The sequence below is a fragment of the Rhinolophus sinicus genome, chromosome 10 (assembly GCF_057876585.1).
Source record: "Rhinolophus sinicus isolate RSI-liver-muscle chromosome 10, RSI-T2T, whole genome shotgun sequence".
Lineage (NCBI taxonomy): Eukaryota > Metazoa > Chordata > Mammalia > Chiroptera > Rhinolophidae > Rhinolophus > Rhinolophus sinicus.
The window spans coordinates 2,145,292-2,169,543 of record NC_142510.1 but is presented as its reverse complement, the minus strand read 5'-3'; the positions used below and the strand labels follow the sequence as shown (position 1 = coordinate 2,169,543).

The 24,252-nt window shown below is 47.8% G+C and overlaps 1 protein-coding gene and 1 long non-coding RNA gene across 4 annotated transcripts in view; both read left to right on the top strand.

Moving 5' to 3' along the window:
- The first annotated feature begins 78 nt into the window (after positions 1 to 78).
- On the top strand, positions 79 to 20,117 carry LOC109458200 (uncharacterized). The gene is made up of 5 exons (XR_016022501.1): positions 79 to 666; positions 3,642 to 3,819; positions 4,354 to 5,077; positions 14,214 to 14,345; positions 19,945 to 20,117. It is a non-coding gene; the product is annotated as an uncharacterized LOC109458200 (long non-coding RNA).
- A 1,326-nt stretch (positions 20,118 to 21,443) lies between these two features.
- METTL9 (methyltransferase 9, His-X-His N1(pi)-histidine) overlaps positions 21,444 to 24,252 on the top strand; it is a 40,485-nt gene continuing 37,676 nt past the window's right edge. For 2 of the 3 annotated variants that reach the window (XM_074322726.2, XM_074322725.2), the window contains exon 1: positions 23,359 to 23,781. In XM_074322726.2, the coding sequence (XP_074178827.1) occupies positions 23,617 to 23,781 (165 nt within the window). In that variant the 5' untranslated portion in view covers positions 23,359 to 23,616. Of the gene's footprint in view, positions 21,507 to 23,358; positions 23,782 to 24,252 lie in introns of those variants that run through there. The other variant, XM_074322731.2, reaches the window with a different exon arrangement.

Sequence of the window (24,252 nt, the reverse complement as noted above, 5' to 3'; positions counted from 1 at the left end):
GGCAAGCAGCCAATGGCCACTCCGGAGGAAACAAAGAAGGCGGGGAAAGAGAAGGGGTGCGGCCGCAGGCCCCGCCTCCTGCGCTGGGTCGCGTCTGGGAGCGCGCTCGGGTGCCGGGTGTGGAGGTGGCGGCCTCCGCGGCGCCTGTGGTGGGTGTGTGGCCGCGGGGACAGCCAGTGGCCCGGTTGTGTGGGCGTGAGGGTGGGAGTCCGGCCTCCGGGCGTGGGCTGTTGTCGCTGGGCGTCCCTCGTGCAGGCGGCGGCGCGAAGGGTGCCGGGATCCAGAGGCGCGCGGCCCTGCGACCCTTTCTGGTCTTTGGACCCCCCCCCCCCCCCCCCCCCGGGGCCTCTCGTTGATGCGCGGAAATTAAGGGTTGTTCGGGCCCTCAGGACCGCCCGCCGTTTCCTCCTTGACCTCTGCGCCCTTGTCACCTCCACCCCGCGGGGAATTGTACTCAACGCCCCCAAAACGGCGGGCTCCGGACCCGCCGGGAACGTGCGGGCGGGAAGGGGCGCAGTTGACGCTGCTCCTCAGGCAAACACTGCGAGCAGTTTGGCGATTGTTTAGGGTCGTGACCTTGTACCTGGAGGGGAGAGAACGCCGTCCTCTCTCTCGGAGTAGAATGCCAGCCGACAGATGCGGGAGGAATATGAAAAAAGAGGAACGGTAAACTCAGGAATTCTTTTCTTCTGAATCCCGGCTGTACTGAAAGGGCAAAATGTTACTCATCCGCTTTTGATCGCGGCGTGAAAAACGAAGGTGGCGTGGTTCGGTGTAAAGCCCCGACCCGCCTGCTTGTCAGGGTCCTGAGAGGTGTTGGTCCAGGGTCAAAAGGAAATAACTCAAACCCGTCTCAATTTCAAAGTAAATCACTACAGACAGAGCTGTTTGGAAAGCGAGGATAGTGGATTTAGGCTTTGCTGATGGGGGTTTGCGGAAGCTGAAGGGTTGAGGGTCATGCATTTGACCTTCAGGAGACTTGTCTTCCCACGTCACTGATGAGCAAGATGGAAAATGCTGGCATTTTTCTCCATGGCTCATAGCTCCTTTTGACTCCACATCAAATGGGAAAGTGTACTGAGACGGTCTTTTATATTTTCCTTCAGAGAGAGTGATCTGGAGAATTAAAGTCATTGATAATTTAAAAGGGCACAGAATAAAAAGCCAGGCTTTATGCCTTTCGGTATTAGTGGGTTCTTTTTTCTTTTTTAATTAAAGTTTATTGGGGTGACAATTGTTAGTAAAATTACATAGATTTCAGGTGTACAATTCTGTAATACACCATCTACAAATCCCATTGTGTGTTCACCACCCAGAGTCACTTCTCCTTCCATCACCATATATTTGAAGTGGGTTCCTTTTAAGGACACTATTTGGGGAAACTTGGGGTTTTTTCCTCTGGAAAAGCTTAAAATTGCACCGAAAAAGAGATGTTAGCTTTCAGTGCTGACAGCCTTACCTTGGAGGAGTCTCTGGCATTCTTTTAGAGTCTAACCAGTCACAGCTTGGAAGTAATCAAAGCAGGGTCTTGAGCGACCTTAACAGCACTTGGTTTAGCAGTAGGCCAGTGAATAACAACCCAAGTGGATTCTAAAAGGAGGCTTTGGGCTTTCGTTTAACAATTCACTGGCTCAGCCTAATCATGACACCATTTGGGTACTTTTAAACTCTTCTGTATAAAACAGCTTGTGGTAAAGAGGGACCGAAGTCCTTCGTTCTGAGTTGTAAAGATGTAATATTCTGGTTCTTGGGTGTTTTGTTGCTATACTAAAATTGTGTAAGGAGAGACTTTAGATAATAGTGGTGGCTTTTAAAAAAAGTTCAAGTGGTGATTTTCAGTGTGATACTGAAATAAGCATTTACTATGATGACAGTAATCTAAAGCAAAATACTGATAGATCTTTTGCAGGTAGAAGTAAGAAAAAGTTCGCTTCCTCCTCTCAGTATACAGAGAATGCCAAAAAAATGTACATACATTTTAAGAAAACTATTGAAATTATAATATATGCCAATAACAGAAGAATACCAGTCACGTGTGACGTCTGCAATGACAAGAGGTGCTCTAAGTGGTTCCCATCAGCGCCCAGACACTTCTGATGACGGCGAACTACTGCTTGAGCAACGCTGACCAGTGTCCACATTTATACATTTTTTTGGCATCCCCGGTATATAAACAAATGTTTTCTTAATGTTTTAAAAACCTTATATTCACATGTTTCAGACAGGAGGGCTGCTTAACTCAAATTCTTTAAAAAAAAAAATTTGCTCTCAACTCAGCAAACTTATGAGCTTTTGCAAAATTCTGACTTTATAAATAGCTGCCTTCTGACTTAATGACAGAGCAGTTCAGAAGGCGTGGCATGCTTCTTGTTTTAACACGCCTGAAATAAAAGGAAAAGAAGAGTGTCTAGATTTTGGTGAGCTAAATGTGTATCCTGGCTTCTGGTGTTTCTGACTCCCTTGTTTGGAGCCCTTTTAGTAACCCAGTGACCTCTAGCCTCAATCTTCATCTCACTTATGCCAAAAATGACTCCCGGGAGCGAGGGTTTCACCAGTAGTTCCCTGCGTTTTCAAATTTGAGAATTGTTGGCTGACTTCCACACGATCATACTTCTATTTTTCAAGTGCTTTGAGCATAATGACAAAAAAAAACCCCAAACATTCAGATTTGTATTCCCTCATTACAGCAGCATCTGCAAACATTGTAAGAATCCAAGTACACATATGGGCAAAATATTGTGTTCAGTCTGCAGACAATACTTTGTCTGCATAGGGGTTTAACAACCCCTTTTAAAATTCTAGGGCCCCACTTCCTGTAGAATTGGAATCATTCTTGGATCCTCCCAATGCAAAGTGAAGCTCAGGGACTTAGTTAATTTGATCTCTAATTTGCCTTTCCTTCTCTAAGAAATTGGGCAATACAGACGGCAGTATCAGCTTAATTCCCAAGCATCATTCAGGCAATTACGTCTCTCAAGGTAGCTGAATATTTGTGTTCTCTGATTCAGTGAGATTGTGGAGACCTGGCCAAATATTCCGGTACGGCTGGATAAAACAGGAAAATCATGGTGTTATCTTAAAACTATCATCGAGATTAAAAGGAAGGTGACTCTATATTTTTTCTACGTCCATTTTAGGTACATCCCTTGGGCCAAAGTTACGTAGTCTGTCAGGAGAAAAAAAAGACTAAATCTTCCAATGCAAGTCTGTTATACTGTAATCCTAAAAGGAAGGGTTTGCTTCCATCCCTTCTCTCTGGCATTAGCTAAAGGATGTCACCTCGTTGTTCTTTTTTCTAGCGCGCCCTCCCAGGTAGGGAGAGTAGTAATGCCATAAATGCATCTCCCTGCCCCAAACTCTTGGATAAATCTCATGTTTATAAGTTAGAAGAAATAGTAAAAATATATCCACGTAGGGTCCTACTCTATGCAAATTCGAGTTCCCGGCAACATCTCAAAAAAATGTTGAGTGAGTAGATAGGAAAGTAAAGTGTTAAATCATTACATATCCACAGGGAGGAGGTTTGGACTCTTATTTAACTAAAATTAACTAGTGTCCAGTGGAATTTTGCCACCCGTCAGCTATTGCATGGAAACAGTGAATTTTAACCATTTTCCTTTTTTTTTTTTTTTAAACAAAAGGAAGAAGAATTCCTCTGCATGGAAAATGACGCTTTTCAGTACCAATCCCATTCTTGGGCATGTTCTACAATACCATTAGGGACTAAAATGCTAAATCCTGTCTTCCGCTTCTACTGCGTGAAGCTTTTTCTGCGTCTGTACAAGATTTCAGAAGTGGCTTTTCACCAAGCTCAGGGAGGTGAGCCCTTAACTGTCCTTTCACCGGAGACAGTGTTTCTCTCTTTTGCAGTTGTGCATTGTTGTGATTTTGCCCAAGAGCCGATTCTTCACACAGCTGAAGAATTAAGTATTAAGAAAAGGTTACCCACGTCCAGGATCCTCTGTGGGAGGGCAAGGAGATGTGTAAGAGATTGCCACTTAACGCATACAAGCTTTAGAGTTTAAAGGGTAAGCTTTGTAGAGTGGGGATAATGATAGTGCCAGCTACTTAGGACTGTTTTAAGGATGTGGTGACAGAATTCAGGCAAACACTGGTGCGAGGACGCTAAACGCAAAGTGAGCGCACTCTGGCTTGTCCCTGGCGTCAGCTGTCGTTATTATTCCTGTATCAGCAGCTGCGCCCCCTGCCGGTCGGTAGAGCAATGAGCTTTTCCCCCCGACCGCATGATCTTTGGTCGCTTCACATTCAGTAAACAAACATCCAGGGGTCATTTTCATCAGCATCAACGACACTAAAATAATCCTGTGTGTGTGTATTTTTTTTTCCTCCTAGATAATTTGAATGGTCTGGAATGCGCTGAAGAACCTGACTAGGTATTTTCCCAACGACGCGAAGGCCGCCTGCTGTTCCTGTCCTCACCTCTGTGTTTTTTTGTCTGGGGCCTCTTTATGCGCAGTAGCCTTCCTGTTTCCTTGGTTCCCTTGGAAACACTGTGGCGAAGGGGACTGGCTCAGTGGACTTCCCCTGGTGGTATCATTGTGTGCTTCTGACAGCACGCTTACCTTTGTCCAGCAAGCCCAGTGTGTCCGGTTTGTAGAGATTTTCACTAGACACTCAAGTTGGCTTCAGCTTATTGAAACGAAGCAAGTGGCCGCGCCGGTTGGCTCCACCAGCATCCATTTCTGTGGGCTCGTCTCTGACAACACGGGCATACTGCTCAATTTTCAGGCGGTTGCTGCTGTCATCGCCACGCTTGCTGCTGCTGGCCTCTACACTGGCTGTTCCACCTGCGTCACTTCAAACCCAAAAGAAGCCCCAAGGACACCCTTTTCTCAGAAAGTGAACTGGAGCGCCCTTGGACCTCCGTCGTCTCCCTGATGAGAAAAAGCCTGACCCGGAGAAACGTTTGCCTCTTTCTGATAATGAATTTCTTCCAAGTCGTCCACTTAACCTTCTTCAGTAACTTCACGATACTCTTCGTAGAGGGTCTCATTCCCATGCGGTTCTTGCTTCTATATGGAGCGTCATGTACGGGGCAGGCTTCATCTACCCACAGGTATGTGATGGCTTCTTCCTACAGGGGTTACAGAGTTCAGTCTTACCTGGCAGAGGAAATTAAGAACCTGACCATGTCGGTAGTTTGAACAAGTGACACGCATTTATTAAGGGACCCAAAGATTCGGAGCCCCGGACATCACACAAGTTTCAGCAGAAACATGATGGGAACGAGAGATGAAGGGAAAAAGGGAAGGCGAACCCAGTGAGAGCAGCACAGTGTAATATCACTGTGTGTCCCCGAAAACAAGACCTAACTGGAAATAAGCCCTAGCATGACTTTTCAGGATGACATCCCCTGAACATAAGCCCTAATGCATCTTTTGGAGCAAAAATTAATATAAGGCCCGGTCTTATTTTTGGGGAAACACAGTATTTTAAACACTTGAGCTCCTGAATTGGGTTGTCCTGAGCTTTCTCATTTAAGCCTCAGCAGAGCTGTGGGAGAAACTCAGTGGGTTTGTACGAGCATGTAGTTTTGCTTTGCCCTGGCATTTATCCCGGTGACCCTTACAAGGAAGAATAGCTCCTCAGGAATTCTTGAAGTCAGGTTTCAAGACACGTGGCTCAAAGGCTGAGTCCTGGAATTCCAGAGTGTTATTAAAATTCCATAGTCGTGACCATTATTGTAGACGGCTTGCCCTCCTTCAAAAAGTGTACTGGCCTGCTGTTTATTGGCCCTTTTTGAAGAGTACATGGATCAAATTGCTCCCTTCAGCCTCAATACAGCCTCCAAAAATAGGGCTTAACCTGCCCATGACACAGGTTTTTCCTGTTTTCATGATTAAATCCTAGAATCTGTTATGTATGCTCTTCAGAGGAGAAGCCATTCTGCATAGACGCGTTTTTACTGTGTACGCACTTTCAAAACTATTTCAACCATGTGCGATAGGACTAGTTCTGATGTATTTCAAGTGTTGCCGTACTTTCTGAAGCCAAGTGTACGGGAGAGACCTTGCCTTTCCGCCATGTGGTCATCATTTGGTTCCTGTATCTGCCACGATGATGGTCACATTTACTGAGAGCTTACCCAGGACTAGCCAAGTGCATTGTACACACGTGTCTCACGTAAGCTCAGACCACCTTGGGGGCAGACTCTCCTCCTCACAGGTAAGACACGGAGACCCAGCAGCATCACCTGTAGAGCCATGCGCCGTAAGAGTCTGTCTCTAAAATGGCCTGTTTCCGCGGTTTATTTGGCAGAGTACACCAAGTAGAACAGCGTTTCCGGCTTCGTGTGGTCCCAGGTACGGTGAGCACGGAGCAGCGCGATGCTCTCCCTCCGTGGTGGCCGTGGGAGGCTTGTCAGGCTCTTCGCTCCTCTGTGCAGTGTCCCAGAATGAAAGCTGTTGATTTCGTGTCTCTACGTGGCACTGTCAGATTCTAGGCTGTGTCTATCCTTCCCCTGTTGATCACGCACTTGCCTATAGTATCTCCTCTTCTCCAGGTCAAAAAGGTTTGTTAAACTCATACATAGAAAAAACATTTTAAAGAGTCGATAGATTTGTTTGGAACAGCCACATTGAGCTGTAATTCACATACCATACAAGCCACCCATTTAAAGTGTACAATTCAGTGGCTTTTAGTATATTCACAGATATGTGCAGCCACCTCCAGTGTCGACTTTAGAACATTTTCATAATCTCAGAAAGCAAACCCCACAGGCTTGAAATATGATTTGCCTTTCGCTGATGGCTAGTGATGGGGAGTTAAACACCTTTTCCTATGCTGTTGGCCATTTCTATGTGTTCTTTGGAGAAATCTCTATTCAGCTCATTGGCCCAGTTTTTAATTGGATTATTTGTCTTTTTATTGTTGAGTTTAATTGTTCTTTGTATATTTTTCATACAATCAAAAGATATAATTCACATACCATACAGTGTACAATTCCGTGGATTTTGGTATCAAGTATGTAACTTGCAAAAAATGTTCTCTCATTCTATAATGGTGGTCCTGACTATAACAAATTTAAAATGACATTTTTATAGTGATTTTTAGAATGAAATATTTTTGCTTTTTTTAAAAATTTAAACTTGCCCTGTATTTTCATTCTTCTATCTTAATGAAGATATTATGTATCCTTTTTTAGTTATTAACTTACGCTATTCTTGATATCAAGAGGAAAATATCTCATGAATTTCCCTGGCATATCTTATTCTTAAGAATCTGTGAATCTGTTGATGATTTAAGCAGGTTAAATGAGCAGGTAGTCATTTGAGAATAAGGACAAAGCATAAAGACCATTTTTTAAAGTCCCAAGCAAAAGTAGTTATTTCATTTTAAAAAGAGAATTATATATTCGTAGATATATAATATTTGGGGGGCTATACTAGTGTATGCCTAATTGTCTTTTTGTTGTTGTTGTTGTTAAAGATTTTATTGGGGAAGGAGAGCAGGACTTTATTGGGGAACAGTGTGTACTTCCAGGACTTTTTTCCAAGTCAAGTTGTTGTCCTTTCAATCTTAGTTGTGGAGGGTGCCATTCAGCTTCAAGTTGTTGTCCTTTCAGTCTTAGTTGTGGAGGGCGCAGCTCAGCTCCAGGTCCAGTTGTTAGTTGTAGGGGCCACAGCCCACCATCCCTTGCGGGAGTCGAACCGGCAACCTTGTGGTTGAGAGGACGTGCTCCAACCAACTGAGCCATCCGGGAGCTCAGCGGCAGCTCAGCTCAAGGTGCCGTGTTCAATCTTAGTTGCAGGGGGCAGAGCCCACCGTCTCTTGCGGGACTCGAGGAGTTGAACTGGCAACCTTGTGGTTGAGAGCCCACTGGCCCATGTGGGAATCGAACCGGCAGCCTTCGGCGTTAGGAGCATGGAGCTCCAACCGCCTGAGCCACTGGGCCGGCCCTGTCTTTACTTTTATAGTGTATTTTCTCATTTTCCATTCTTGCAAACCAAATGTTAACTTCTATTCAATGTTTAGTTTTTAAAACAAAATCTGTGCCTCCTAGTTATAAACTATCCATATGTGTATTTTCAGATTGTTTCTAGGGTGACTGTACAAGCTTCCTTTTGCTTATTTAACCTGCCACTAGCTGACATGGCTGATGCAGGTTTGCTGAAGTTCAATCGGCAGTAAGTAGTTGACTTATTTATTCAAACGTTAGCTGTGAAAGTATCACATGGAGGCAGGACCTATGAGTCTCCATTTCTCAGTTATGTCGCCACTGAGGGACAATCATAAGGGTTTGTCTGGAAATCAGAGAGCAGAACATAATGGGACATTCACAACTGGCCCCTGAGAGGATGTCATAAGTGTTCATCCCTCAGGTTCACACAGCCAGGGTGACACCAGGGCGAAATTCAGACACCAAAGTGAAGTGTCAGACAGCTTTAGGCTTTGCACATAACAAGTCGCATCGTCACACAGGACTGTAAGGCCAAAGGACCTTTGCTTGTGACCTCGCAAGAATTACAATGAAAAATCAAGGGTCATCTTATCTTTTTTCACTTGCACAAGTATAAGCTGATAAGGAGAGCTTTTCTTCTTTGCTAGGGTTGTGCGTGGTTTAGATCAGCAGTTGTATGTAGTTTACAAAATTCTCTGGATGGCAGACATTTTATGATCTGTGCCTCTTGTATGGATTGAGAGGAAGTGGTGTTTTAAGATGAGCCCATTCTTCCTTTGCTCTGTAGAAACACCTACTTTCTTTTAAAATGCAACTTAAATGGGGGAAAGCTTTGCCAATCCAGCCGCTCGATTTCCTCTTGATCTAATTCCTTTCCTGTCTCAGGCTTTTGTTGCTAAGTCATGTTTGCAACGATGAGCAAGACGGTAGCTCAGGACCAAGGCATTTTGTGTCCTCAGTGCCTAGAAAAGTGACTGGCTCAAAGCACGTTTTAAACGTGAACAAATTAACAAGCAGCAACTTCAGTCAACATACCACAACTCTCAGATGGCTTTTGAGTGTGTCTGGGTAGAAATAAATAAAAGCTGCCCAACAGCTGGAAAGGGAGGGACACCATTTACTGACGGCAGTGTGTGCCAGCACCGTGTGTGTGGCCTCTGCTTGCTCAAGCCTCACAGCAGCTTTGTGTGGTAGGCATAGTATTGACTCAACGAGTAGTGATTGATTGCCTCCTATGTGTCAGGCATAGGAGTTAGAGCGGTTCATGTCTGTCCTTCAAAACATGATTTTGTTTTCCTTTAGCCGACTGCCGTCCTGGTCATGTCAGATAAGAACTTCACACGGCGAGCAGGAACAGACACATCTGCCCTTTGGCCTGTGGCGTTGCCAGTCTAGTGGGAGAGGCCGAGAGCAATTATAATGACCGTCATCATTATCCCCATTTCCAGGAAACTAAGATCCTTGAGGGGTTCACTTTCTCCAGGTACTGGAACCAGCCGCTTGAAGAACTGGGAACGAAACTCCAGCTCCGGCTGCAACTCAAGCTTCCTCCCATTCTCTGGCCTCACCTTTCCTTCCTTCCTTGTCTTTTTCCTTCCACTTCCTTTCTCCTCCTCTTTTTCTCCTCTTTCTCACCCTTAGTGACAAGGTTTCCATCGTTTGCTGAAATACGACAAGATTTCAGTTTATTCAGTCTATGCACTTGATTTATTTTGTGTGTCATGACTGAATTATCAAAAAAATGGGGCTGGCCCGGTGGCTCAGGCCTTTGGAGCGCCGTGCTCCTACCGCCGAGGTGGCGGGTTCGGTTCCCACATGGGCCAATGAGCTGCGCCCTCTACAGCTAAGATTGTGAACAATGGCTCTCCCTGGAGCTGGGCTTTCATGAGCAGCCGGAGGTTGGCGTGAATGGCAGGCAGCCAGCGTGAGCGGCCGACTGACGCCTGGCAACCAACTGCCTCAGCTGAGGGCAGCGCAAGGCCATAATACCACATGGGCCAGGGAGCTGTGTCCTACACACTAGACTGAGAAACAACGGCTTGAACCAGAGTGGGGGGGCAGGGGAGGTGGAAGAAGGGCGGAGAAAAATGACAAGGCAGGATTGTTACGAGGAACACATGAACGTAATCCTTAATGAAACGGGCAGGGAGATTTAAGCGTGCCGCTTCTGGCCAGCTGTGTGACTGTGGACGCGTCAATCTGTTTTCCCATCTTCAGATAGGATGAGAATATCTTCCTAATAGGATTGTTGTGGGGCTTCAATGTGAAATAAGACACGTAGCCACTTGGCACTGTGCAAGGCACATAGAGCTCTCATTAGTGAACATTTAAGGGACCCACTGTGTCTCCTGTTTGAATCTTAGGTCCTTTACTTAAAGACTTAGGTTCTTCTAATTCTAGGACCCCTACGACTAAGGAGCGAAGAAATACATACCGAATAGATAATAAGTAAGTTCTCCTTTACTCTAACTATCACACTGTTTCTGTTACCGTCTTGGTGGGCTCAAGGAGGTCTTAACAGGCAAAATGGTCCTTGCTGCATATGTACCTACACGTGTACATGTGTCCACACATATACACACGTGCAGTTCCTGTGGTACAGACCCACGCTGCTTTTTCTGTTCCAGGTCACCCCTTTCCTCAATGGCTTTTGGCATCAGCACTTTGTTCACCAAACCTGGTCAGTCTTTAGCGTCCATGGTGATACTCTCTAGGCTAAACCAGTGTGGATATGGAGACCCAAACGAAAGGTAGAGTAAACTAACAGACAGACAGAAAAGTCTGAACGTGGAAAAGAAACATGAAAGCAGAGTCAGCCTTTCTCGTGGACTAAGAGGCAGTTGTCTTAGACTTTGGATATTATGAGTCATTAGCTCATAGCCCTTGAGTAGCTGTTACAAGAAGTAGTGATGTCGGGGGACTTTGCAGGAGTATCTTTGAGGGTGTTCTTGAAATCACGTGTGCTGTAGATGTCTGTATGATTCACACCACGCATATTGATTGCTTTAGCTAAGTCATTCATTCCTTATTATTTCATTCACATGGGTTTTTGGGGGCCTGCTGTTATTATCTGCCAGGTTCAAAGGTGCTGGGGGTACAAGATGGATAAGAAGCCCCACAGATTCCCAGGCACTGTGACATGACAAGGGCCCCAGGGGCAGATGGGGGACACGGTGGGACTCCAGAGAAGAGGTCCTGCCTTAGTCTGCCCAGGGCCATGGGGCACGTCACAGAGGGTTCTGGAGCTGAGTTTGGGAGGCAGAGTTGGATTTCCACCCCCTGAACACAGCAAGGTCATTCCAGGCAGAGAAAATGTCATGGCAAATGTGTGGATGCACGAGAACTCACAATAACCTCTTCATTTGTTCACTCGACAATGTTATGGAGAGTCTCCCACGTCCTAGGCTCTGTGACAGGGCCATGCACAAAGCAACAGAAATCTCTGCCCTCACAGAGCTTACGTTCTAGTGGGAGGGACGCAGGCAGGAAATTGACTAAGTGAAACAGCACGGTAGGTGGTGATAAGTTCGCTGGTGAAAAATAAACCGAGGAAGAGAACCGGAAGGGCTGGGGAAAGCGCACTTCAAAATAGGGTCATGCGGAGGCCTTGCCACGAAGCAGATGACGTTTGAGTAAAGAAGGAGGGGACCTGAAAGGAGATGCGGCTCTCGGGGTCATGGTTCCGGGCAGAATGCACAGTGAGTGCAAAGGTCCTGGGGCCGCATGCCTGCTCCTCTGGGTCGCAGATGGTTTAGTGGAGTTTGAGAAGTGTGGATTGATCCTGAAGGGAATGGACCGATATTGTTACCAAACCGCGGACTGACAACATCAGAGTTGCCTTTGAAAAGATCACCTTGCAGTGTGGAGGGCACTTTGAAGCGAGGTTGGACGAATTGCAGAGAAAGAACTGATTGTTACGTGAGAAATGCTGCTGTGGGCCTGAGCTGACGCTGTGTGACCTGGAGGGCAGGGAGGAGTCCGACACGGGAGAGACGAAGGAGTCAGAATCCACAGAACTTGGGGGAACTGGGTAACGGAGGCACGACTCACAGTCGGGTAGTTCACTGTGTGAAGACATGAGCTGAGCGTGTGAGGAGGGAAGTACATGCCCACTGTCCTGGACAGCGTTTCTGCCGTGGAATTTGAAGGAACTTTCTCCACCTGCAAAGTGGATGTTTTCCAGCTGCACGGGGGCTGTTGATTGAAACCCAAGTCACATGACAAGCCTCAGGCCATGTTGTAGAAGCAAACCATGGTGGCTAAAAGGGGAGAGGAAGAGACTCTGGGGTGCGAGGGCCTCAGAGCTCACTCACGACAGGTGTGGAGCCATGGAGAAAGAAAGGGTGCTCTTGACGTGTGCCCCTCCCTCAAGTTTCTTTGCGAAAAGGCCCTCCAGGAGTGATCCTCAGCCGCGGTGGACACTAGAGTCACTTGGACTTGGAAACGTCCTGAGGCCCCAGCCACTCCCTGGACCGGTGAAATCGGGGTCTCTGGGGGTGAGATCCGGCGTCAGTGTTTTTAAAGCTCCCTGGCCTATTGTATTGTGCGGCCAGTGTGCAGGGCCTGGAGATTCACCTCCCTGGAAACAGAGGGCCCGGAGACTAATTCCTGGTACAGATCCGTTGACAACCAGCCACGCTGGCAGTCCGGTCTCATGATAGACACTGTAAGCATTTTTAGAGGCATAAATGTTATCAGGGCATCCACCTGTCACCACTCTCTGAGGATTTACTGTTTGGCCTCTGGTGGCCTCGCGTAGGTAACGCTAATCTTAAGTGTCCGACTGAAGTCCAGAGGCCAACCAGCTGTACACTCAGCAGGACGTGGTGACGTGAACCTCAGAGAGCACTTGGAGGTTCATCAGTGACAAGGTTAGCACACGTGTGTATTGGAAGGAGATTTCTTACTCGCGAGCGAGTTTTCTGATACCTGGCCACCGTTTTACAGTTACAACAAGCAGGACTGTACAGGTCAGGGGGATTATTATTCTCCTGCCATTTGGGAAAGATGGTCTGTGACTCCTTGATTCAGTGAGAGAAATGTGGCCTCTGCAGGAAGGGTTATTATACCACGTTTAATAGTGTCTTTCCTTCTTACTGACCCAGGGATCTGCTCTTGAGCAGCCTGTAAGTGTGATGGTTGCGTTTCTTGTTAATGGAGATTCATAACGGGGCTACTTGGTCACAAAAACCCATGTGTGATCTCCCTGATTATAAGGGACTTCATGTCGTAATACTAGAAATCGGTTATCTTCTTTGTTTTATACAGGTAGCGCCTGTTAAAAAACTGCCACCAAGTCCCCACTTTTCACCCGCACACAAAAACAATGGCAATGAAATTCTAGTATCCTATGGAAAAGGCCGCCTAAGGCTGTGTTTGGTCAGTACACATTGATGGAGTACCTGAGAGGTGTTAGCCCTGAGCTGGGAAGGAGACATGTCTTGCTGAGGCAGGACACCTTCCTGCCCTGGGGAGTTTACATGGTGGGGCAGCTGGAAAGCCCTGTCCAGGGAGCTAAGTCCAGGGTGGAGGAAAGCACACGGGGCAGGAGGCCCACGAGCTTATCCCTTGTCCCTCGGGATGCAGCGCACTGCCCTGACTCCAGTGGCGGCACTGCCCTGACAGTCCTGGCTGTTTTCCGGCTGCTGGAGAGAACGTTCTGGAATGGAAAGGTTTGCCCCAGGGGTCAAAGTGCCAGTGTATGTGTTGCATGACAGCGTCATCAGTGGATACTTGGCAGGAAACAAAAAAATCCATTCCTTAATAGAGCGTATAATATATTGAGAACAATCAGAATCTTCGGCTTAACGGAAGTTCGTGGCAATATAACAGGACAGCCCCATGGGAATAGAGTCATTGCCCCTGATTTCCTCTTGTAACCTCCAAGTGTGTCGAATGGAAGTAAGCTGAGTAATAACAGTGAGGGCCTCGCTCTCCGTTTGCATAAAATCCGCCGGAGCGTAATTTTGGAGACCAAAGTCTTATGAGTGTGTGGATGTTTATGTGTACACATTGGGTCGCTGCTCCGTCCCCTCCCGTGCACTGTGGCTGCAGCTCTTTTCACCAGGCCTTGTCACTCTCCTGTCACTCTCCTCTGGTCCGAACAGGTAGGAGGTAGGTTTCCTCACTTGTTAGAAAGAATCAAAATTGTATGATAAAATTTCTCTTCCTTTTTAAATGGGTTCAATACATGGCAAAACTTTTCTGAAATCTTTTGTTATGTAGTTTTGAATTAGTAAGAAAAGAAACCACGGGAAAAACTAACCGTGTTGTACATCTTCTCTTCCCCCAGTACAATGTTAGATCTTCGCGATGCTATGTTTGATTTGGTTGGCCTGGTCCCACTGGGCATGGCAGTCATTCGGGTTCTGGTGTGGAGCCCATTCTCAACCAGGAACGAGACGGACCACACGGGGTCCCTGAGGTAAGTGCCGGCCGTCACGGGATTCAGACAAAACTTCCATAGTTTGCCTTTTCTTAGAGTTTACATTATACCCGAAGGCAAAACGGTGCTCGATTACCTCAGACTTGTTTGGAAAACAAAACAAATAAAACAACAAAAGAAGTCTGACATGTTTTAGGGTTTTTGGACGACATAAGAAGGAAGTGAAATAGGAGTTAAGGGCTCTCGTGGCTGTTCCCAAGTGGTCTCACAGCCTGGACACGACCTGCCACTTCACCCTGGAGTTGCAGGAGTGGCTTTGGGTTTCCCGGAGCCCACCTGGCTGGGCACACCCCTTGCTCGTATCTTTTTAAGCCTCATGTTGCTGCTTTGACTGATTTTATTAGTGAGACGTCCGTTTTTCCCCTTTCATCATGTGGTACCGCGTCACCATTATCTGTCAAAACTCTTGACCTGTACACTGCCGAGGGTGAATAACCTGACTCAGAAAAGTGTACAGACCATTGCTTTCATTTTATTTTTGGAAGGTTGTCCTGAAGTAATTACACAAATGCCGTTGGACTTGCTATTTAGACATTCCGTTTCCTTCTCTTAGGTTATCTCAACACTTTAAAAGTAACTACGTCGTGAAAAAATAATTTCATGACTTGAATATTTTCAATTAGAGTACAGATTGCCTCTGCGAGGAACCCCTGCTCTGTCTTCTCCGTGGGGGGCCACGTTCACAACTCCCTGTTGATACAAGATTCCGGTGAGGGCACCAGGGCCCGGCCCAGGAGGCTGGCTGCTCTCCACCCTGCACCACCCGCGACTCAGGCTGCGGCTGAACGCTAGGAGGCAGTAGAGCGTTGTGTGAAGAACGTGGGCTCCGTAACCTGCACCAAAAGTCTGCCTTGAGTCATTACTCTGCAGTGGGAGGGAGCTTCTGTGCCTTGGGTGGTGCTGTAAAAAAACAAAACAAACATAAAATATATATATAGTGTGTGTGTGTGTGTGTGTGTGTGTGTGTGTGTGTGTGTGTGTAAATAGTTATATAGTATATATATACTGGGGGTGGCAAAAAATATATATACACATTTTAAGACATGTTAACACTTTGGTCAGCGCTGCTCAAGCAGTAGTTCACCATAATCAGAAGTGTCTGGACGCTGATGGGAACCACTCTGAGCACCTCTTGTAATTGCAGAAGTCACACGTGACTTGTATTCATCTTTTGTTATTGGTATATGTTAATACAGTTTTTTCCTTTCTTAAAACATGTATACATTTTTTTGGCACCCTCTGTATATTTTATTTATACACATACACACACACACACACACACACACACACACACACACACAGGCATCAGCCTCATAGATTGTAAAGAGGATTTAGAAAGGTGACCCATGGTGACCACTTACTGCGATGTCTGGCACCTAATATGTGCCGCCGGCCTTAGTGGCATGTGTGGTACCCCTGCAGTGCTGTTGAAGGAGGCTCTTTTTCAACAAGAGTGAGGTTGTGACCCAGATCTAGACTTTCATGGGGTAGAACCAGGGCTGTTTTCATTTCTAGAGTGCTTGTCCTCTCAGGTGCTTCCCAGGGGACTGGGCCAGCCTCCCGCTGTGACCAGCAGGTGGCGTAATGGGGAGGGTGATGAATATGGGGGAGTAAGAAAGGCCAGGAGTTTGGTTTCGGGTCCTAAGGCGCTGACAATGTGTCAAGCACCCAACTCTCGAAACAAAAGATGTCTCCACTCACAAACTTTTGTCGCGGGTTTGTACTATCTGTGGTGAATTATTTCCTATTTCATGGTGTGTTATGGAACTCTGAATTTGTGAGATTTGTTTTTACAGGGTGTGGGGCGACACAGAAATTATGCCACTTGTCTCGTGTACTATGTAAGTACAGATATGTTTTTCTTAGCCCATAGGGGAAACAATTCCACAGAATTCATAATTCACGAAAGAAAGTAAGCAGGTGAAGGCACAGATGCTACAACTGGAAGGGGCTTTAAGTGTCTCTGCTCCAAATCCATTACTTTTCGTACCTGTGGTCTTTATTAATTACCATTTTCACAGACAAAATAGTGAGGTCATGTGGTTTTCCAAGGTCACATGGAAAATATCATGGATGCAACTAGACTTTGGTTTTCCTGCCTCCTGGTGCAAACGCTCACCCTGTTTCGGATGGTAAAGATGAGGGCTGGATAAACTGACATGGGCGCAGGGACCGAGAGTGTGGTGGGTGCAGCAACCTTGGAAGAGACCCACAGGCCCACTGGGAAAGCCCTCATTTCTATCCAGTGCACTTTTCTGGCAAGTGAGATCTGATAACTGGGTGAAGGAAGGCTGGCCGGTCATCCTCAGTTCCCATACGGAGCGTGAGGTGCATCCATCCATCCATCACCTGAGGTTTTGCTGGCACAGAAGGGATGGAATGAGGGACGTGGCGATCTAGGATGACACCAATGGATGACGTCACGGAGCCTTGATACAATGGATGCGCCCACCTTCATCCGCACAGACACCTGCTGCCTTGAGCAGAGGGGGCCAGGGTACCGTCTCCTGGGCTGGGGATGGAAAGCTGCTACCCAGTCAGCCTGCCTCACCATTTCCTAGGTGTTCAGAGCTGACCCAGCTCTTCCCACCCTCCACCCGCAATGAGCCGTTACTTCTATAGATCTGGGATCAGCTTCCTTCAGTCAACTTCCACTCCAGTCGGCGTGGGGACCTGCCTTTTTAAAAGTGACTTTCTATCTCTTTGTTCTTATCCATTATACACATGCTTTTAAAAAGTGTGATCCTCAGAAAGCAATTTGATTTCCTTATTTTCAGAAGTTTTTATGGCAGTTTTATCATCGACTTCATGTACTGCCTACCACATCAAAAAGACCTGACTTAAATTTCTTTTTCTTCAAACATCCTTAAACGGATGTGTCGAAAATATAACGTATTCCTGATACTTGTGTCCAAACAGATATAAGTTCTAAACGGGATAAGAGAGTGACGAGAGTTAGCTGTCCTCCAGTGTGACGTGATTCACCGTGTGTCAGGATGAAAATATGCCCACACAGATGCTGCTGCTTGCAGTTCAGTAATGTAGAAATTCTAGTCCGCGAATCAGTCAGCATGTCTGAGAGTCTGGAAATGAATGACTCCATTGAGCTGTCAAGCCCTACAGGGACAACTTAGGTTTTTTTTTTCTTTTTTTTTTTTTTCTGAAGACTCGTTCCGTTGGACAGCCACAGTGACTGTAGATGTGGGGAAAAGTATCTGTAGACATGTCTCCTTACAAAAGCAAAAACCTAAGGCAATTGTTTTACAATTGTGAGATGTCTGAAAAGCAGCAAGTTTGGCTCCGGTGTCATCTATAGTTTGGGTTATAAAGTGGACTTTTGCTGGAGGGAGAAGAGCCTGCTCTATATTCACAAATACCAAACTACACTTGAGTGAAGTTCCGAGCACAGACAGCACCCCCACCCCCACCCCCACCCTGCTGGCCTGGCCTGGCCTGGGAGGCAGGAGGAGGAAGGGGGAATCTGAGTTCCACTGGCTGAGGAGAAAAGTCTTCATGGTACAGGCAAAGCTGCCAACCTAATATCAGCCCCTGTCATAGCTCAACCAGTTTTTCAAAAGACTTGAGCAGAGAAAGCTAGTGAACTTCCAAACAACGTCTCTATTGTGGAATAGCTTAATAGCCGCTTTCAATATTGACTTTGTCCATTTGGAACAAAGGATGCTTGGTAAGGGGAGACCATGAGTGGAGAAGAAACAACGGCAGGGGTCTCACCGTGCTGAGGTTTTGGTTATCTAACAGCCAAACGCCTTTTGCCTGGATTTAATGATTTGGGCACGCGATAAGTTTCCGGCAGATGCTGGGCTAAGTTGTAAAACACACTCACACGAGTTGTGGCTGTTGAAAAAATCAATCACAGTTTTCAGCAGGGCAGGGAGATCATTCGGCCTGATTTTCAGGTTGGTTATTGCCCCAGTATCGTCTTTCATAAACGTCTTCCTTATTCTCAGACCAGTCTGTGGTTGTGCAAAAACGAGATAGTTCAGCAGAGATGTGCCTCTGTGGTCTGTTACACAAACTCTTTCAGCTCGCTGATGTGTATGTACGGACATATGCGTTCTGTCCATAACATATTTATATTTTGTTTCAAAAGCTTGCTCATCGTGCCGAGCAATTTCTTCATGTATTTCATAAAAACCATAAAGTTGAATGTTTTATAGTCACAAAAGAAGGCTTTATAGTCTCAAAATAAGTATATGAAAACACAGTGGCATGGTTTCTGTGATTTACAGTGGGTGGAGAGGAAGCAGCCATTCATGAGGCCAAACCCACATACATGCAGGAGACAGCAATTAAGCGGCCAGGGACAGGGATGTTTTGAAAAGACACTTAAAACAAGATGAAAGAAGATCTTTGAACCTTTGAAAATGCCCCAGAAAGTTAATGAAAACAACAGCCTCCTCTCTTTCATCAGAGCTCTGACTCAGACCTGCTACTAGGAGGACCTTGCTGAGTTGAAATGTATATGTCAAAAACCCACATATCCCTTTAAGAGGCTTAAACTATTCTATGTTTCCATTTCTTTTAAGGATCCTAGAAGCAGTCGCCTATAGGCACAACGGAAGTACACAGGTGGCTGGCTTTAGAGTAAAGAAACCAACGCACAGGGTGGGGGGTTCAACGGAAGGAGCAAGTTTCCTGAAGACACTGCATACGACTCTTGTTTGACTCGAGTTGTACCACCATCGGTTAGATGGAATCAAAAGATTTCTGACCCCTCAACCTTGAGATCATGAAGAAACTGATTTGTTTGCTGGAGTCGGGGATCTAGTTGAGTGTTAGGCTACAGGACTTTCCTTAATGGAATTTGTCTTGTGGGACACTAAGTTTAAAGTAGACGCTGGCCCTGAGCTCGGGGGCGACTTAAGCAGCTTGTCCAAAGAGAACAGACACGTTTCCTCTGAGCCTTGTGGTTCCATCATAACAACCACTCCCGCTGTTTGAAAGCGGCCTGGGGTGGGGCCACTGCAGTCCAGAGGAACTTGGGCAACTCGGAAGCTCTCCAGCTTAGCACGATGTCAAAACGGGGGTCACAAAGCCACACACACTTCCTCGGGGCAGCCTTTCCTGACCCAGTTAGGTCAGCTCTCTCTGCTCTAAGTTCTCCTAACTGTATACAGTTCCTAGCACTCAGCAGTTTGTAATTGCGTGTTCATTTTGTGATTGCTTGGATGGGTCTGCCGCCCTACTAGACAGCGGGTGTGAAGGTGACACATTGTGTTGATTACACTTTCCATTCTGTTTAGTCCAGCAGCTGGTGTATTGCACGGGACTCAATAAATATTTATTGGCTGTGTGAACATGGTATTCCTTTGTCTTTCTGATGTTATTCCTGACATAAACTGAAACAGGTATGACATTGCCATGGGAGGGAGACTGCGGGGGTCAGAAGCTTTCAAGCGGGTGCAATTCTGTGGCTGGCACAGCTGTAGACAAATGGGCCATCTGGGGAGAGTTCTGGTTACCTCCAGAAAGACAGGCATCCCTGACAATGAGGTGGCTTGAGTTTGCTGCCGGATTTTGTGACTTTAGGTTTGAAAGTTCCATTGTTTTGTTTTAGGTTCCCTTCCCCCACTAGCATCCTCACTCCCTTGGTTCCAGCTTTCAGGAAGGGGTCTGGGAACCGACCAGTTATGAGGAGCTGTTATCAGTGGGTTCTATGGGGATGTTTCATGGAACAGCAGCTTTGCAGAGACCACTGTCACCTTGGAACTGAGTATCCCTATTGTGATAACCTTGGTTGATGTTTCTACAGTTGAGGAAGCTTTCAGATCATCTGCGTCTCAGAGAGACAATGTGAAGTAGGCCGCTCAGAACCATGGCCCTCAGTGTACAGCTGAGGAAAGGGAGGGTCAGAAGACGTCGATTTACCCAAGTTACGGTACAAACAAGAACGAGTGAATGTTTTTTTTGGAACGTTTCCTATCTGTGTGGGGGCCCTCTGTATTTAGAACATATCATTTACTCCTCACCACACCCACACGAGATAGGTAACCATTATTACCACTCCCATTTTACAGATGGGGAGACTGAGACCTAGAAGTCAAGTTTGCCACAAATTGCTTAAGCAGGAGGCATAGAGCCAGGCTTCAAACCCAGGCTGTCTGTCTCAGGACCACAGAGGATGAACTACTAGGTCTTCCCACTTCTTGTTCAATTTTGCCATTTTTTAAAAACCTGTTTGCAGTTGCACCTTAGCTTAGAATGTATCAGAGACCATTGTGATGTCATTGCATGATTGAAATTATATCTACGAAGTCCAGTTAAACATCCCCTACATTTACTAATTTTAAAAACGTATTAAATACATTTACCAATTTTATTTTGTTGATGTGGCCTGGCCATTGGAGGGCACCTCCATTGAATATATTGAGGAAAATTTGTACCTTTCTCTGACATTCTACAAAACATTGTTAAGAAGTATTAAAAAATTCAAGTCCATGAAAACAGGTGATTATATAAGTTCTTTTTAGACTATTATCTCTTCAGGGAGATGACAAATGACCAATAGTGACCGGCACACTTTGTGCCCTCTGCAGAACCAAGTTGCTCTCCCAGTGGGTTCTCTTTACACTAGATTTTATAATCGAAAACATGAAAATGCCATAATTTGTAGTCGATAAGAACAGTTACAGCAAAAGTGCCCTTTCTTGAATTCTAGGTAGGAAAGTGATCCAACAAGATTTTGGGCCTATGCACAGAGCTGTGACCCAAGCTGGACACCCAAGCTCCTGGTCAGTAGGGCAGTACACAGAAAACTCAACACAGAGAATGGTAGTTACGTTGTCTTTTGAATGTCACTGCCTACATTTCAAAGCCACATTACAAAGGATATTGACTCATATTTGTGTGTGTGTGTGTGTGTGTGTGTGTGAGTGTGTGATCTGTGTCTTCCCCTCTCCATGATGGATAATTGAGGTTTTAATATACAGTAGTGACATTCTAGTAGATGAAGGAAGGGGCAGTCCCGGAGGGCAATCTGAACTTCTGCTTAGTATATTTACTCTTGCTGTTTTTCCTTCCTCCTCATTTGTAATTCAGGAGGCTCTCTGAGAAGAGGACAGCGAGGCTTCTTAGATGGATCGAAGGACCATGAGCTGGGATACCGGTTTCTTTGAAAAGGTCTGCTATTGAATTTGCTCTGCTACTTTTAGGCAAATCATTTGGTCACGCTGTGCTTTGGTTTCTACCTGTGCTTGCTGGGTGTAAATAACATGTGTTGGAGTATTTTGTGATTATTAGAGTATGATAATATGGAAATGATTTATTCTTCCAGGCGTACTGCTCAGGTGCGAAGTGACAATCTGCTCTTTTTGAGATGCTGGGCTCCTTGGCAGTCACCTGACCCTGTCCTTCAGACTCCAGAGCCATCTAGTTGCCTCTTGCTCATCTGACACAATTTGCAGACTCTGAGCTGCAGCTCATCAGGCTTAGAGTGGGGGGCATACCTTTTGTTTTCAGAAATGAAATTATGTCATTTTATATGCTCTTGCTGCTTTCACCCCCCTCAAAAAGATGAAGGGTTTCTTTTGGCACAGAGCTGCTTTATCTGTGACACTGTTCCCAGGAGACAGGAGGGAGAGGTGACATGGTAAACAAACTGAGTTATTTGGACGTGCTACCATAGATCCTTTTTGATGATTTGGGCCAGGACCACGAGAGGTTTGAACTAGATTTAGTAAGGTGCAAGCTCTTTGGGGTTTTGGCAGGAAGCAGTCCGGGAGTATAGTGGAAGAGAACGCAAAGTACCCTCCCCCTTTCCCGCCCCACCTTTTTTTTTTTTTTTTTTTTTTTTTTTTTTTAATAGCCTACGTAGCATTAGGCAACAGGATGTCCTTGTTAACGATAGGTGCCAAGCTGAGATTCTCTGAATCTAATAAAAACGTCTGTGGGTAAGGAATGATTTTGTTCCGTTAGTGGATGCATAAATGACAACCTCTGAAATGCAACGTTGGAGTTAACAGATTTCTTTTGAACTAAGACAAAATGTATATACAGTATTTCTAGTGCAGTTAAGTCCAAAGCATTCTCTAAGCAAATCGAGGAAGGTGTTCAAGTTAGAGAGCCCATGAAATGTGTCACGCCTTAGTTGCAGCTTGGGTAGCAGCAGGAAGAACTTCAGACACAGGAACACGGTGTAAGCCTTCAGGTTTGGAATGTTGCTACTAGGTCTCCCCGAGCTACAAATGATCAAAGACACATCCGGGTAAATACCAGCGCTTGGTTGGCTTTGAGAGTGTTGTGCCCAACCTCCACCTGTTGGTTCCAGGAAGCGAGCAGCCAGGGACTCCGGTTTGGGGTCTTCGTTCTTGGACAGGGTCATCAGGACATCAAAGCATGACCTACAGGTGCGCCAGCTGCGGTCGCTTCCAACAAAGGCACAGCTTTCGCGGATGCCTCTTAGCAACCCGCGGCCTGCAACGGGCCTGGCTCGGGGAACGGGGCGCGGTGGGCTGCCCGCCACCCCCGATTCCCGTCTGCTGCGCACCACCTGCCAGGCAGGGTGGGGGCCCTCGGGCTGAGGGGCTGGCTTGTTGGCTCTGAACGTAAACAGGAAGCCACGCAGCTAAGCCGATGACGGCGACGGGCTGGCAGCGTCCGTCTCCGGCAAGGACTTAGCCCGACTGTCTGGCCTCTAGGAAAGGAATGAGCCGCCGCCGCCTCGGCCCCGGACCAGTCGGCACGACAGGGTTCAAGTCCGGCCGGGGTTGGGATGAGCGGCCCAGAGGCGATCACTAAGGCGAGCAAACACCAGAATTCCCGCGGCCACCACCGCGGAGGGACCGGGAGGGTCCAATTACCGCCTTCGGAAGGGATCCCGAAAAAATGAACATCAGCGCCGCCATTACGCGGAGCCGCGGGGCAGAGGAGAGGCTGGGCCGCGCGCGCCAGGCGAATGCGCGCCCCCTCGGCCCCGCCTCCCGGCCGGCCCGGCCCGCTGATTGGGCGGAGGGAGCGCGCCCCGGCGAGAGCGCGCCCCACCGCCGCTCGTACGTGCTCCGGGTGGAAACCCGCGCCGCCGCTGGCGGCGTTCCGCGGGCGGAAAGGAAGGGGGAGGCGGGAAGGCCGCGCGCCGCCCGCCCCTCCCCACCCCCGCCTCGGCCCTGCAGGGGCTGGATGGGCAAGTTGGGCGCGATGGCTCGGGCCCGGGCGGCGGCGGCCGGAGGTGGCGGCGTCTCCCGCTCCTCGCCCCGGCGCCGGCGGTGATCGGAGCGAGCGGCCGCGGTCCCTGATGAGACTGCTGGTGGGCTGGCTGTGCCTGAGCCTGGCGTCCGTGTGGCTGGCGCGGAGGATGTGGACGCTGCGGAGCCCGCTCACGCGCTCCCTGTACGTGAACATGACGAGCGGCCCCGGCGGGCCGGCGGCCGCCGCGGGCGGCAGGAAGGAGAACCACCAGGTACGGCCGGCGGGCGGGGGCGTGGCGGCCGGGCCTTCCCGCGCTCGGCCGCCGTCGTGGGGGGCGGCGGGCCTCGGCCCCTCGCAAAGTTTTCCGGGCCGGCCGCTCGGCCCGGGCCCCGCGGCGCCTTTTGTTCCCGGCGCGGCGGCCGAGGCCTCCCGTGTCCCCGGCGCGGGCCGGAGCGTGGGCGCCCCGGAGCCCGCATTGTTCCCGCGTCCCAGGCGGCGGCTGCAGACGGTCGGCTCCCTCGGCGTCCGCGCCCGGCGCCGGGACCGAGGAACCTGGGGGCCCGTGGGCACGCGGCCGGCCCCGGGCCTCGGGGAGCAAAGCCCAGACCCGGCCCGTTACCCCGCACACGCTCCGTGCCCCCGAAAGGCCGGCCCCTCTTTTTGTCTGGTTGAATCCGCGATCATACAAAGGGTCATAAAGAAATGTGACCGTGCACCGCCCGCCACTCAACTCTCCGGGCTG